Source organism: Limulus polyphemus, unplaced genomic scaffold (assembly GCF_000517525.1).
Source record: "Limulus polyphemus unplaced genomic scaffold, Limulus_polyphemus-2.1.2 Scaffold3616, whole genome shotgun sequence".
NCBI lineage: Eukaryota > Metazoa > Arthropoda > Merostomata > Xiphosura > Limulidae > Limulus > Limulus polyphemus.
In genome coordinates, this window is record NW_013669226.1 from 72,085 (window position 1) to 85,834 (window position 13,750).

A 13,750-nucleotide genomic window follows, 5' to 3' on the forward strand; every position below is an offset into this window, starting at 1 on the left:
CGGTTGGTATATCTGTCGAAAGAAACGTCACATTCTCCAGTTTACCCATAAAGTCGGTTGGTATATCTGTCGAAAGGAACGTCACATTCTCCAGTTTACCCATAAAGTCGTTTGGTATATCTGTCGAAAGGAACGTCACATGGTCCAGTTTACCCATAAAGTCGGTTGGCATATCTGTCGAAAGGAACGTCACATTCTCCAGTTTATCCATAAAGTTGGATGGTATATCTATCGAAAGGAACGTCACATTCTCCAGTTTACCCATAAAGTCGGTTGGTATATCTGTCGAAAGAAACGTCACATTCTCCAGTTTACCCATAAAGTCGATTGGTATATCTGCCGAAAGGAACGTCACATTCTCCAGTTTACCCATAAAGTCGGTTGGTATATCTGTCGAAAGGAACGTCACATGCTCCAGTTTATCCATAAAGTCGGTTGGTATATCTATCGAAAGGAACGTCACATTCTCCAGTTTACCCATAAAGTCGGTTGGTATATCTGTCGAAAGAAACGTCACATTCTCCAGTTTACCCATAAAGTCGGTTGGTATATCTGTCGAAAGGAACGTCACATTCTCCAGTTTACCCATAAAGTCGGTTGGTATATCTGTCGAAAGCATTAAGTTGTCCTCGTTTTTTGTTGTTTTTCTAAAAGGGTTTCTCGGCACTATTAATTGGTCGGGTTTCCTTTTTGTGAGAAAAAGTAATTGTCTCCTCCATATTGTATTGCTAGTTTTTTAATATTCTACCGAACAGTTCTGATACTAAAACAAACAGTGTACATTGGTCTAAAGTTACCTACATCGTTTTGTTTTTGTTTGTTTGTTTTACCTCATAGTAGTTTTTAATGGTTCAAAATCTTTGCCGTCCTGGCACATTCTTTTTAAGAATATATTACTTTTTTCACCCTTTTGAAAAGCAAGTATTAAAAGGTTTTCCAAGTGTGATCACTCATACTTTATAATGCAACAGTTAAACGCATTCTCGGTCCTATCTTAAAGGTATTAGTTTCTAGTAAATATAAAACTTCATGTAATCCTTTTCAGTAAGGTCTTATTTATAAATTAAAGGCATGAGCTCAGCATATTAATTTTTCACAAATTCTGTAAGATTACAAATGATTTTAATTTTACTATTTCTATCAGAACGAAGTAGCGTCATTCCTACATATTCTTCAAGTTTTATGTAAATTTAGGTTTGCTGTGATGAGAAAAAGACAATTAAAAATGCCATTTGTAAACGTTCAGCTTGTTAAGAGGCCCCACTTACGAATATTAAGTTTAATTAGCTATACTTGAAAAAAATTATAACAATCTGATATTTTAGTATATCAACAAAAGACAAAGTTATCCTCATGAGGATTGTTTTTGTCGTTACATTGCATTAAATAAACTGGATTAGGCGAATACTTTGTACAATAACCCTTGTCAACAGTTATTTCTGTACAGGTTTAAGTTCCCTAAATGTCGTATGTTTCAACTTTATATAGTTTTTTAAAGTGATATTTGCAACTGACTTCTTAATTGAGGTGACAGTCTATTGATTTGTTTATTTAAGACTAAAAAGTAAATTACATAAATTCCAATACTCAAAAAATTTAAACCTGAAGAAAACTCGCTTGATTATTCAACTTTGAAATTAGTTGTCTTTCCTTAAAGAAATTAGATGAAGTGAAATTCAATGGGCATTACACAGACAGCCCAATGTGTAGCTTTGGGCTTAACACAAAGAATCAAAATTATTCAAACATTTTTTTTACAAAAAATATCCAACATCCAGCTTGAAATAGAGCAATAAACATCCTACTAAAACTTATGGCTAAATATATATTTATTTGTGTATGGTGCGCTTGTTCATTAAAAGATACTGAAATGAGAATTACTATTAATACTGTAATACTTATAAGTTTATTTGTGATTTAAATGTTAGTGAACTAGGTGGATCATAGGAGTACACGACTGGTGTCTTATGTAAGCAATGACGTACTTCATTTTCATTATAACTAGTTTTTATTACATGTTATAATGTTTAAAAATTATGAATGCATTTTTAACTTAATTGTTAAATTATGAAAATTATTTTGAACTGTTGTCTTAGTCTCCTGAGCTGTCCGAACCTTGTTTGATATGATAGGGATTAATAGCTGAAAATAACTTTAACAGCCAACTGATGATTTAGTGCAGTCTATTAATTGGTGTGGTTTGTTTTGAATTTCGCGCAAAGCTATACGAGGGCTATCTGCGCTAGCCGTCCATAATTTAGCAGTGTAAGACTAGAGGGAAGGCAGCTAGTCATCACCACCCACCGCCAACTCTTGGGCTACTCTTTTACCAACGAATAGTGTGATTGAACGTCACATTATAACGCCCCCACGGCTGAAAAGGCGATCATGTTTGGCGTGACGGGGATTCGAACCCGCGACCCTCAGATTGCGAGTATTTAATAATTATGGATCTTTGATTCTTTTAGTAAATTAGTTTTATAGGATCGATTTTATTGATTTATAAGTTAAGTTTTAGTTCTGGTATATACTGTTAGCTTACTTTTGATTCAAAAATGTTCATGATGAAACGAGACCAGATCATTTATACCATACCAGGTAATTTACACACAGATAAAAGTGCATTCTTAAGTCGACATTTTAGTTTATAACTTCTTGATATTCGATGTTTATTTAATCTGAGCTGTATTATCTAAAATCAGCTAAAATAACATACAAAAACAATCGTAGAATTTTTGAAGTGGAACAAATTACGATCGTAGCTATGTAAACGTATCTCTAATGTCATTACGATCGTAGCTATGTAAACGTATCTCTAATGTCATTACGATCGTAGCTATGTAAACGTATCTCTAATGCCATTACGATCGTGGCTATGTAAACGTATCTCTAATGTCATTACGATCGTAGCTATGTAAACGTATCGCTAATGTCATTACGATCGTAGCTATGTAAACGTATCTCTAATATCATTACGATCGTAGCTATGTAAACGTATCTCTAATGTCATTACGATCGTAGCTATGTAAACGTATCTCTAATGTCATTACGATCGTAGCTATGTAAACGTATCTCTAATATCATTACGATCGTAGCTATGTAAACGTATCTCTAATGTCATTACGATCGTAGCTATGTAAACGTATCTCTAATGTCATTAACTCTCCTTTGCTTACAAATTGGTAGCTGAGTAAAGTTTGCATATTTTTAAGATTTTCAATTCATCACTTAATCTAGCTGTAGGTTTATCTAACTTATTTTGTTGTATTACACTAAGTTTTTGTTGGTCAAAATATTGCTCATTTGATCCTAAATCAGTTTAATTGAAAGGTGCATATATAAATATGGCGAAATATAAAACAAAAATTGTCGGAAATCTTTGGGGAGAAAATTCACAAGGTTTATATTGATGTAGACACAAAGTCCGTATTCACTTGTATTATCTTTTTTTAAGAGTACAATTTATAGACTACTCATTTATCATTTAAAATTACCTATATAAACTTTGTTTCAATGTCCATTGTGAAAGTTATTCGTATTGTTTTGTTTTAGTTGATGTTAAGTACAAAACTACGCAATTGGCTACTTGTGCTCTGCCCATCACGGGTATTGAAACCCGTAATTTAGTGTCATAAGCCTGCAGACTTACCGCTGAAGTACTGGGGGCTGTTTGTTTCGATTAACAATTTTATAAACTCTGGTTCATTGCTGATTTCGAAAGCCGTATGTATTGTTTATTCCAAATAACAGTTATATATATACATTAATGTAACTAAAATAACGATTTATATCTCCAGCAAGTATCTTTACTAGGTTTATATTCATTTCGTTAGGAGCTATCGATAACCTACATGTTCAGTGTTTCAATTAACAGTCATACAAACTTTGATTCTTTATACATACTGAAAAAATTACTTATAGTTCACTTTAATTAACAGTTATGTAAACTTTAGTTCATTATTAATTACGGAAGCAATACACGCAACATTTAATTCTGACAGCTTGTTCAGATACTATTTAACTTGTATATCAAGCATCCTAGGTACATCGAAGTTAATTTAAAATACAAGTTAAACTAAATTTCGATGGATCACATTGAAAATACATAGGGTGATGTTATTCACAGGTTTTATGTTCAGTTCATGAAAAAGCCTACTTTATGTCTTTGTAAATATATAGACATAACCCCACTGAAATTCCCATCCGGTGCCGGTGCACTTTTACCCCTAAATATTACGGCTGGTCCAAAGTGTACAACCAGCATATGTGCATAGTTTAGTGTGTTGTAAGGTCGAGGTTATGTTGCAATTTCGCTTGGTAAACATTTCAAGTTATAATCCTTGTCTTTGTCCTCTGTTCTTGACCCATTAAATCATGGGTAATGAAGATTGTAGTTACCATTTGTTTGTGTTTTTCAAGTGTTATTTTACATCCTAATATTTGTCTAATACATAGTCCTTCAAAAGACTGGTCCATAAATTATCACACCGAGTTAGGTGCTGCTTTGCCTAATTTCTCTGAAATATTAAACTCTGCAGTGACGATGCCTCTGTGTCGATAGTGGTTATCTTGTAATGGCAGAGTGTGCCTCTTTTGTACTGTCACTCACTGATGTGTATGAAATAGCTACAAATTCTCGCCATCTACTTGCGGTTCTCTTACAGTTTCGGGTTTCCATTCATCCTCAAGGTCCCTCGTGTCACAATACAAGAGGTGAGGGAAAGAGGGGAGGGGTGCCAATGTTTCTCTCTCTTTGGCATGATGTTGGACCATTTCCTTTGATTCTTGAAGGAGCTTATTCATGAAAACGTTTTTGTATTCCGAAACCAATGGCTGGCTCCAGAGATTGTAATTTTATTTAAGGAGGTACAATATCGAAGAATATATAATACAAGGACGTCTGTTTGCATCTTCTAAGAGCCCAGGCGATTTAAGTGTCTGGAATTTTATTTACATAAACGGGTGAATTACTTGAAGTGAATGAACTTTCACAAATACTGACACATAATTTTTACGTGCATATATCAAATCTGTTTCTACGGAAATGCAATAAGTTCGTATTCGTTATGTGTTGCAAGGACGTGAAATTAGAGTGTCAAGATCATATAAACTTCATGACGCGTTGTACTTTCTTGTTAGACAAATGGGGAATTCTTAACTGTAACGTTGTCTTTTCACTGCATAATTATCTAGTGACATAAACATGTGAATGAACAGTAATATGGAATTAATCAAATTATAAAACTAATTACAGAACACTCACCAAATTCCATACAGTTCACATAGTTAACAGAAAAAAGTTCGTTACAGCAATATATGAATTCCATACAATTCACACAGTTGACATAAACCAAAGTTATCAATAGCAATATGTGAATTCCGTACAGTTTTCACAGTTGACAGAAACCAAGTTATCAATGGCAATATGTGAATTCCGTACAGTTGACAGAAACCAAAGTTATCAATAGCAATGTGTGAATTCCGTACAGTTCACACAGTTGACAGAAACCAGTTTACAAAGAACACTTAGTACAATTGTTCCGTTTTCGTAGCAGTTGTTGTTTCTGTGTAAGCTAACGGTACCTTGAAAATGGATTTAGACCCGAAACGTTTAAATAAAGTAACAACATTGTCATCAATTGATGTTTTCTTTCTTCTCAACCCCGCCCGACCCCCTTTTTAAGATTAACAAATGTTTATAATTTTCGCGTTATTATTCTGCGTTCAAATCCAACTTTCGTGAGAAACGTATATGAAGTGTAACAGAATGATGAACTTTTGAAATATATATTTACAGGATTCGTCAAAGAGTTCGTAAAAATATATTTGTCGTGCTTATTATATTACTGTTTATATTTGATTTTACTTAGTGACGAAGGACTGCGAATGTACGTATATTGTCTTTATGTCTTTACGTTGCAAATGTTATCAAACTATTGTTTTATTGTACATTAATATATTCAGTAACACATTTTAGGAATACATAATTAAAGATTTATTCGGGCTTAGATTTTTATTTGTTATTTGGGGGTTTTAGGAGAGAGTGCGGACCATTATATATTACGTTTTCCAGCGATGTTCTATCTATTGGCGCATTCCAGCATTTTATATGAAGCTTGATTTTCGAGTTATTCTGTCTATAGTTTTTATTTTCAGGTTATTTTGGGGTGTGTGGCTGTGAAGTAGTTTTTTTTTTTAAGTCTTCTAGTGATCCTCTATCTATAATGAAAAATGATTCGTGCCTGCATTTTATATGACCTATAGTTTTCGAGTTATTCCTGTATATAGTTATTATTTTCAGTTTTTTAGGAGTGTACGTATGTGTACAGGGTGTTTAGGCCTTCCAGTGGTTCTCTAGTTAAAAATTATTTATGTCTGCGTTCTATATTACCTTTGGTTATTAAATTATTTATGTTTATAGTTTTTAGGAGTGTGTTTGTTTCTGCACGTACAGGGTTTTTAAAGCCTTCCAGTGGTCCTCTATTTACAAAATACAAACAATAAATAGGAATAACTCGAAAACCAAGGGCTATATAAAACGCAGACATGAATCATTTCAGGTTTTTAGGATTGTGTGTACAGGGTGTTTAGGGTCTTCCAGTGGCTCTCTAGTTAAAAATGATTCATGTCTGTCAATCCCACATTTCTAATAATGGCCGTGGTTAGTGTTGACTATCAGTCTTTCCTTTAGTCTACCATTTCTAAATTAGGATCGGCTAATAATGGCCGTGGTTAGTGTTGACTATCAGTCTTTCCTTTAGTCTACCATTTCTAAATTAGGTTCGGCTAATAATGGCCGGTTTTTAGTGTTGACTATCAGTCTTTCCATTAGTCTACCATTTCTAAATTAGGTTCGGCTGGCGCAGATATCCCTCGAGTAGCTTTGCGCGAAATTCAGCAAACAAGCAAACAACAAAATATCTTAGTTATGCTAGTATTTTTTCAAGGTTCTGTAAACATATAGATTTTGAATGACAAATTGAAAAGATTAGCTAATTTATGATGTGCATCTATGACTGAACAAACACTAGTGCATGACTATGTTTAGCCAGCATTACTCTGAATAACATTATATACGATATAACCACCATATTTATATGTGTATGATTTAAGTACTAATCGTTTTTGAACATCCACTGTTATATATATCTATGGCTCCCCAAACACTAGTAAATATCTATTATTCAAAAATCATCACCGTAAATATAATGTTTAACCATCGTTGTTACTAACTTTTGTTTGTTTCAGAATTTTTGCGCAGAGCCTGCCCTAGTTTTGAGCTGATAACACTGGCAATGGATTTATTTATGGAGAGAACAAAGTATAATAGTAAAGACGAAAACAATTTGCAAAACATTTTTATTTACAAAGTTCGAACATTTATTCCATCTCCAGCAAAATCTGAAAATATTGTTATAAAAATATTTGTTAATAAATGTTATGGTATCATTAATCATTAATAGAGTAATAATGGTAAACGAAAATGAAAAGAAACTATATATTACGAATGTATCATGAATTACAAGTTGCATGAGACAAATGTAACTATTCTTAACAAACAGTTAAGACTCAACTTAACTCATTTAACATTTTGTAATGCTTATTGAAAATGGTGGAGGTTAGGACTCTTAAAATTGTAGAAATATAAAGTGGTTTATTTCTACTACAATGTTTTTTTTTATGTCTAAATATTGGGATAACTGCTTTCCCAAAACTGGCTGCAAACAGCGAAAGACAGTAGGAGTTGAGGACATGTGGGTTTAAGCACTCAACTCCTAATCCCTAATTGATTCTCCGTGGCTGCTAACTAGTTCGAAATCTGCGTTTGGATCATGTCTGATAGATGGAATATCCCCTTTTGGGAGCTATGATCACAAACATTTGCCATTATGATTTAATGATAATGACAAGGATTGGGAATGGACAAATGTTTTGGTTTTGTTTAAATATCATGGTGAGTGTTGTTGCTTTGATTTGTATAACACAATTATGTGTATATTAGACATATGACATTATGTAAGTAATGATTGAATCATATATATAGATATGTGTATGTATATGTATATGTATATATATAATTCAATCATTACTTCTACACTTCTAGTTTAAGTATCATTTGTGTATTTGTAATCCATCCACTACTACTATACTCTTAGTTTAAGTACCACTTGTGTATCTATGATCCAGCCACCACTATTATACTCTTAGTTTTAGTACCACTTGTGTATCTATGATCCAACCACCACTATTATACTCTTAGTTTAAGTACCACTTGTGTATCTATGATCCAACCACCACTATTATACTCTTTAGTTTAGGTATTACTTGTATATCTGTGATCCATCCACTACTATTATACTCTGTAGTTTAAGTATTACTTGTATATCTGTGATCCAACCACCACTATTATACTCTTAGTTTAAGTACCACTTGTGTATCTATGATCCAACCACCACTATTATACTCTTAGTTTAAGTACCACTTGTGTATCTATGATCCAGCCACCACTATTATACTCTTAGTTTAAGTACCACTTGTGTATCTATGATCCAACCACCACTATCACACTCTTTAGTTTAGGTATTACTTGTATATCTGTGATCCATCCATCACTATTATACTCTGTGGTTTAAGTATTACTTATATATCTGTGATCCATCCACCACTATTATGCTCTGTTGTGATCCATCCACAACTTTTGTGTTAAACTCTAACAATGTTAAATTTTAGCAAAAAAAAAACAGGAAACGATTTCGGAATAAACCTGCACATTGTTTGTTGTTGTTTTATTGTTATTTTACTTTCAAACACCACATTGAAGAATACAATATTCCACTGACCAGAGGTGATTGCAAGAAAGTGATACAAGCCGTAAAGTCATTGAATTGCCTGTAGTAGGCTGATATTGACTCTACAGCTACGAAGTATTAGATTGAACTACTATCACACTCTATTATGATAAAACATTATATTGAATTTCAAAAAAAAAAAAAAAACGTACAATAGCATCTAATTGGGTTGAAATTGGAATCATTAAATCTTATCAGTATGATTTCGATTAATACTAATTATGTCTTACGTTGATCTTTAACCATGTTTTTCATGATTAAAAGTTTATGTTGACGGAGAAGTAGCACGTAATACGCCTTGTTAATTTTAATTATATTTATAAAATACTGTGTAAACTTTACTTATTTTATACAAATCTAGATAGTATTTTTTAGGATAAATTTCCACAAAGATTGTTTAGTTCTTTCCAAAGTTATACCTGGTGAACGAAATATACATTAACGACAAATGTTACTCGTTACTGGCTCAAAATTAACAATCTAAAGGCTTTAACTATTTGATAAGTGTTTTTACACAGATATATGAACATTTAAATTGATTTTTACAAATTCTGGTTTGCTGTTGCTGTTTTTCTTTCAGAAGATAATTGGTGAGTAAAATAGTTACAACATGTTTTTCTTACAGAAGATAACTGGTGAGTAAAATAGTTATAACATGTTTTTCTTACAGAAGATAATTGGTGAGTAAAATAGTTACAACATCATGTTTTTCTTACAGAAGATAACTGGTGAGTAAAATAGTTACAACATGTTTTTCTTACAGAAGATAATTGGTGAGTAAAATAGTTACAACATCATGTTTTTCTTACAGAAGATAATTGGTAAATAAAATAGTTACAACATCATGTTTTTCTTACAGAAGATAATTGGTAAATAAAATAGTTACAACATCATGTTTTTCTTACAGAAGATAATTGGTAAATAAAATAGTTACAACATCATGTTTTTCTTACAGAAGATAACTGGTGAGTAAAATAGTTACTTCTACAGAAAAGGCCGATAAGACGTAAATCACATTTCGAATTTAGTTATCCCTTTCGAAGAAAAACTTTTCATAAGCCGAACACCCAAATCATCGTATTTACCTTAATAAAACAAAGGAGATCCTAATGTGGGGAGCGTGGTGTATTTTTATCTTGTGCCAGCTCGTTTCACTACCAGTCATCAGATCAGAAGAAGCATTTCATTTAAGGGACCGACATGATAATCTTAGGTACAGAGTCTTCAACGACAAAAACTTGGTTACTTCAGAAGATAAAGCAGAGGTATCATATTTACTTAATTTTTTTTACAAATGTTTGTGGGTTCACTTATAATAAACTAAAGTTAAAAATGTTTTAAACAAAATTCATATAGTCTGTTGTTGGAAGGTTAACTTGTTAATAACAATATTTTCATTTATTTTTGGCAAGAAAATTTCATATCCGTTTACACTTCTTTTATTATTCAGGTTAATTTGTTCCATTGTCTTCTTTTGAGTTAACTCTTTTATTTCTGTCAATATAATGTGGACCTCTCTTTATAGTTTTTCAATTTTATTCTTTAGTTTTCTGTCGTTTATCTGTTTACATTATTGTTTTTTCTTCCTATAATTCTATCAACTTTTGAATTTTTTTCGCAACTTTGAATCAGTATACGTTTACCTCGCCATTGTTTCAGATAGTTTATCTTGCCACATCCACTGCAGTTTTGATGCGCCAGTACAAGTCTCTAGCCACATTATCTATCCTAGCTGGGGTGGTATATGGAGAAACATAGACAGCAACCAGTACTTATATACAGCCACTAGTATTCATATATAGCTATCAGTACTCATATATAGCCACTAGTATTCATAGACAGCCACTGGTACTCATATACAGCCACTAGTATTCATATATAGCTATCAGTACTCATATATAGCCACTAGTATTCATAGACAGCCACTGGTACTCATATACAGCCACTAGTACCCATAGACAGCTACTAGTACTCATATACAACCACTAGTATTCATAGACAGCCACTGGTACTCATATACAGCCACTAGTACCCATAGACAGCTACTAGTACTCATATACAACCACTAGTATTCATAGACAGCCACTGGTACTCATATACAGCCACTAGTACCCATAGACAGCTACTAGTACTCATATACAGCCACTGGTACTCATAAACAGCCACTAGTATTCATAAACAGCCACTAGTATTCGTAGACAGATACTAGTACTCATATACAGCCACTAGTACCCATAGACAGCCACTAGTACTTATATACAGCCACTAGTACTCATATACAGCTACTAGTACTCATATACAGCCACTAGTATTCATAGACAGCTACTAATATTCATAGACAGCTACTAGTACTCATATACAGCCACTAACATTCATAGACAGCCACTAGTACTCATATACAGCCACTAGTATTCATAAACAGCCACTATTATTCATATACAGCTACTAGTAGTCATATATAGCCATAGTAGTCATATACAGCCACTAGTATTCATATATAGCTACCAGTACTCATATATAGCCACTAATATTCATTGACAACCACTAGTACTCATATACAGCCACTAGTACTCATATACAGCCACTAGTATTCATAAACAGCCACTAGTACTTATAGACAGCCACTAGTACTCATATACAGCTACTAGTACTCATAGACAGCTACTAGTACTCATATACAGCCACTAGTATTCATAGACAGTCACTAGTGCTCATAGACAGCCACTAGTATTCATAGATATCTACTAGTGCTCATATACATCCATAGTCGTCATATACAGCCACTAGTACTCATATATAGCTACTAGTACTCATATACAGCCACTAGTACTCATATACAGCCACTAGTATTCATAGACAGCCACTAATACTTATAGACAGCCACTAGTATTCATAGATAGCTACTAGTACTCATAGACAGCCACTAGTACTCATATGCAGCTATTAGTACTCATAGACAGCCACTAGTACTCATATACAGCCACTAGTATTCATAGACAGCTACTAGTACTCATATACAGCCACTAGTACCCATAGATAGCTACTAGTACTCATATACAGCCACTAGTACCCATAGACAGCCACTAGTACTCATATAAAGCCACTAGTAGTCATATACAGCCAGTAGTAGTCATATACAACCACTAGTACTCATATACAGCCACTAGTACTCATATACAGCCACTAGTATTCATAAACAGCCACTAGTATTCATATACAGCCACTAGTACTCCCACGGAAAACTTATGATGCAGCGCATCACGTTTGTTTGCTTCTTAGATGTGGATACTCACTGATCTTATCAAGTGTTTATTCCGATACTTGGCAGTCTTACCGACATAAGTAGGAATTTCTACAACTGACGTGCTACTGATAATCATTTATCCTTCTGAAGAGGTTGTTTACTGAGTTAAATGCGGGTAAAGCGAGAAAGAGAATCAAATTACTTAACGAAGATTTAATAGAAAATGTAACGAACTAAAACAGTTTATTCTCTTCTCAGTTTTAAACCTTTCATATAAATACTTTGGCTAATTATTAAGTTAACGAACAATTTTAGTTTTAAATGCTAATACTAAATTTGGGAAATAAGAATTAAGATTATTTCAATAATTATTAGTATATTCCAGCACACATTATAATAGAAATTAGATGTTCAATATGTCGAAACGGAAAAGGTGTTGCTATTTAGACATGATAAACGTTTGTGGACTTCCCACAAATATCATTATCTTGATATTTTCAACCTGAACAACACTCACACAGGCTATATGGCCAGTTAAGTGATACCAGGCACATTTAGAACTTCAAACAAATATTTTGTGTGTTCACCTTATGATCACAATAGGCTAAACGGCCTGGTCAGAGAACCCTGTGACTGGCTTAGTCATCTCTAATTTTGAGCTGATAGCGGAGGGAAAGCGACCAGAATTCTTATAATGCAACAACAGTCGAAAGTTTAAAGTGTATGTGGTAGTACCTCATCTCGAACCAGAAATATTAAGGTCTCCCATTCGATACGCTAATTACTATACCAGAAGTAGAATAATCAATCAGCAGCATCCACTTCTTGAATCAGCCACTCTTAATTATGTAAGTGCAGGATATCTCGATTCGAGTCTTGGACTTTGAGGACCTCAGCCCAGCACACAAGTGATGCCTGACAACAGACGACTGATACTTTTTTATAATTACTGATTACTTTCCCTCCACTTCTCCTATAATCAAATGAAACATTCGTTGATACGAAATAATCTACTGTTGCTCACATAAAAAGTATATTGTAGAAGTAATTTATTACACGTTCCTTATTAACGTGATAGCAGTTATCTGCAACAGTTATATGTTAATATTTTAGCAACAGAAGGTTCTCATTTAGCGAATAAAAGTATACATACGGGGTCAGCAAGCCAAAGTTTGCAGTTTGGCATGCAAAAGCTTAAGGTAACACCTTTTGAAATAGAAATTTAAATATAAGCAAGTAAACAGTTAAAATAATTACTTTATGCAAATTATCAAACTTGTCAATTAACAATAAAGTTCCGAACATATGGGTAATGGTAAGAACAAAACATGTACCTTCCGTTTTTTTTTTCCTATTTATATGCTTGGCCTATTGGTTAATGTACCAAGCTGCAGATCAAATGTTTCAATCATTGGGCTGAACACACTCTACACTTTCAAGTGTAATCACGTTATAAAAGTAAAAGGCAATCCCGTTGTTCAGTTCAAAATGCCTTACAAAGCACCTATAGCGGTGAATGCTTCTGACTGGCTACTCTCCGTTTTGTTCAGTAGTTCGAATTTAGAGTTGGCCAAAACTAAACTTCAGGGATCTCTGACTTTGCTGTTGAAAACTCAAATATTCTATTTTGTCCACCTTATTAAATACAGCATTTCCT

General features: G+C 33.4%; 1 protein-coding gene across 2 annotated transcripts in view; it reads left to right on the plus strand.

Annotated features, from left to right (window-relative positions):
* LOC106469693 (matrix metalloproteinase-21-like) overlaps nt 1–13,750 on the plus strand; it is an 81,733-nt gene that overhangs the window by 42,384 nt on the left and 25,599 nt on the right. For both annotated transcript variants that reach the window (XM_022398273.1, XM_013930202.2), the window contains exon 2: nt 9,805–10,114. In XM_022398273.1, the coding sequence (XP_022253981.1) occupies nt 9,959–10,114 (156 nt within the window). In that variant the 5' untranslated portion in view covers nt 9,805–9,958. The remainder of the gene's footprint in view (nt 1–9,804; nt 10,115–13,750) is intronic.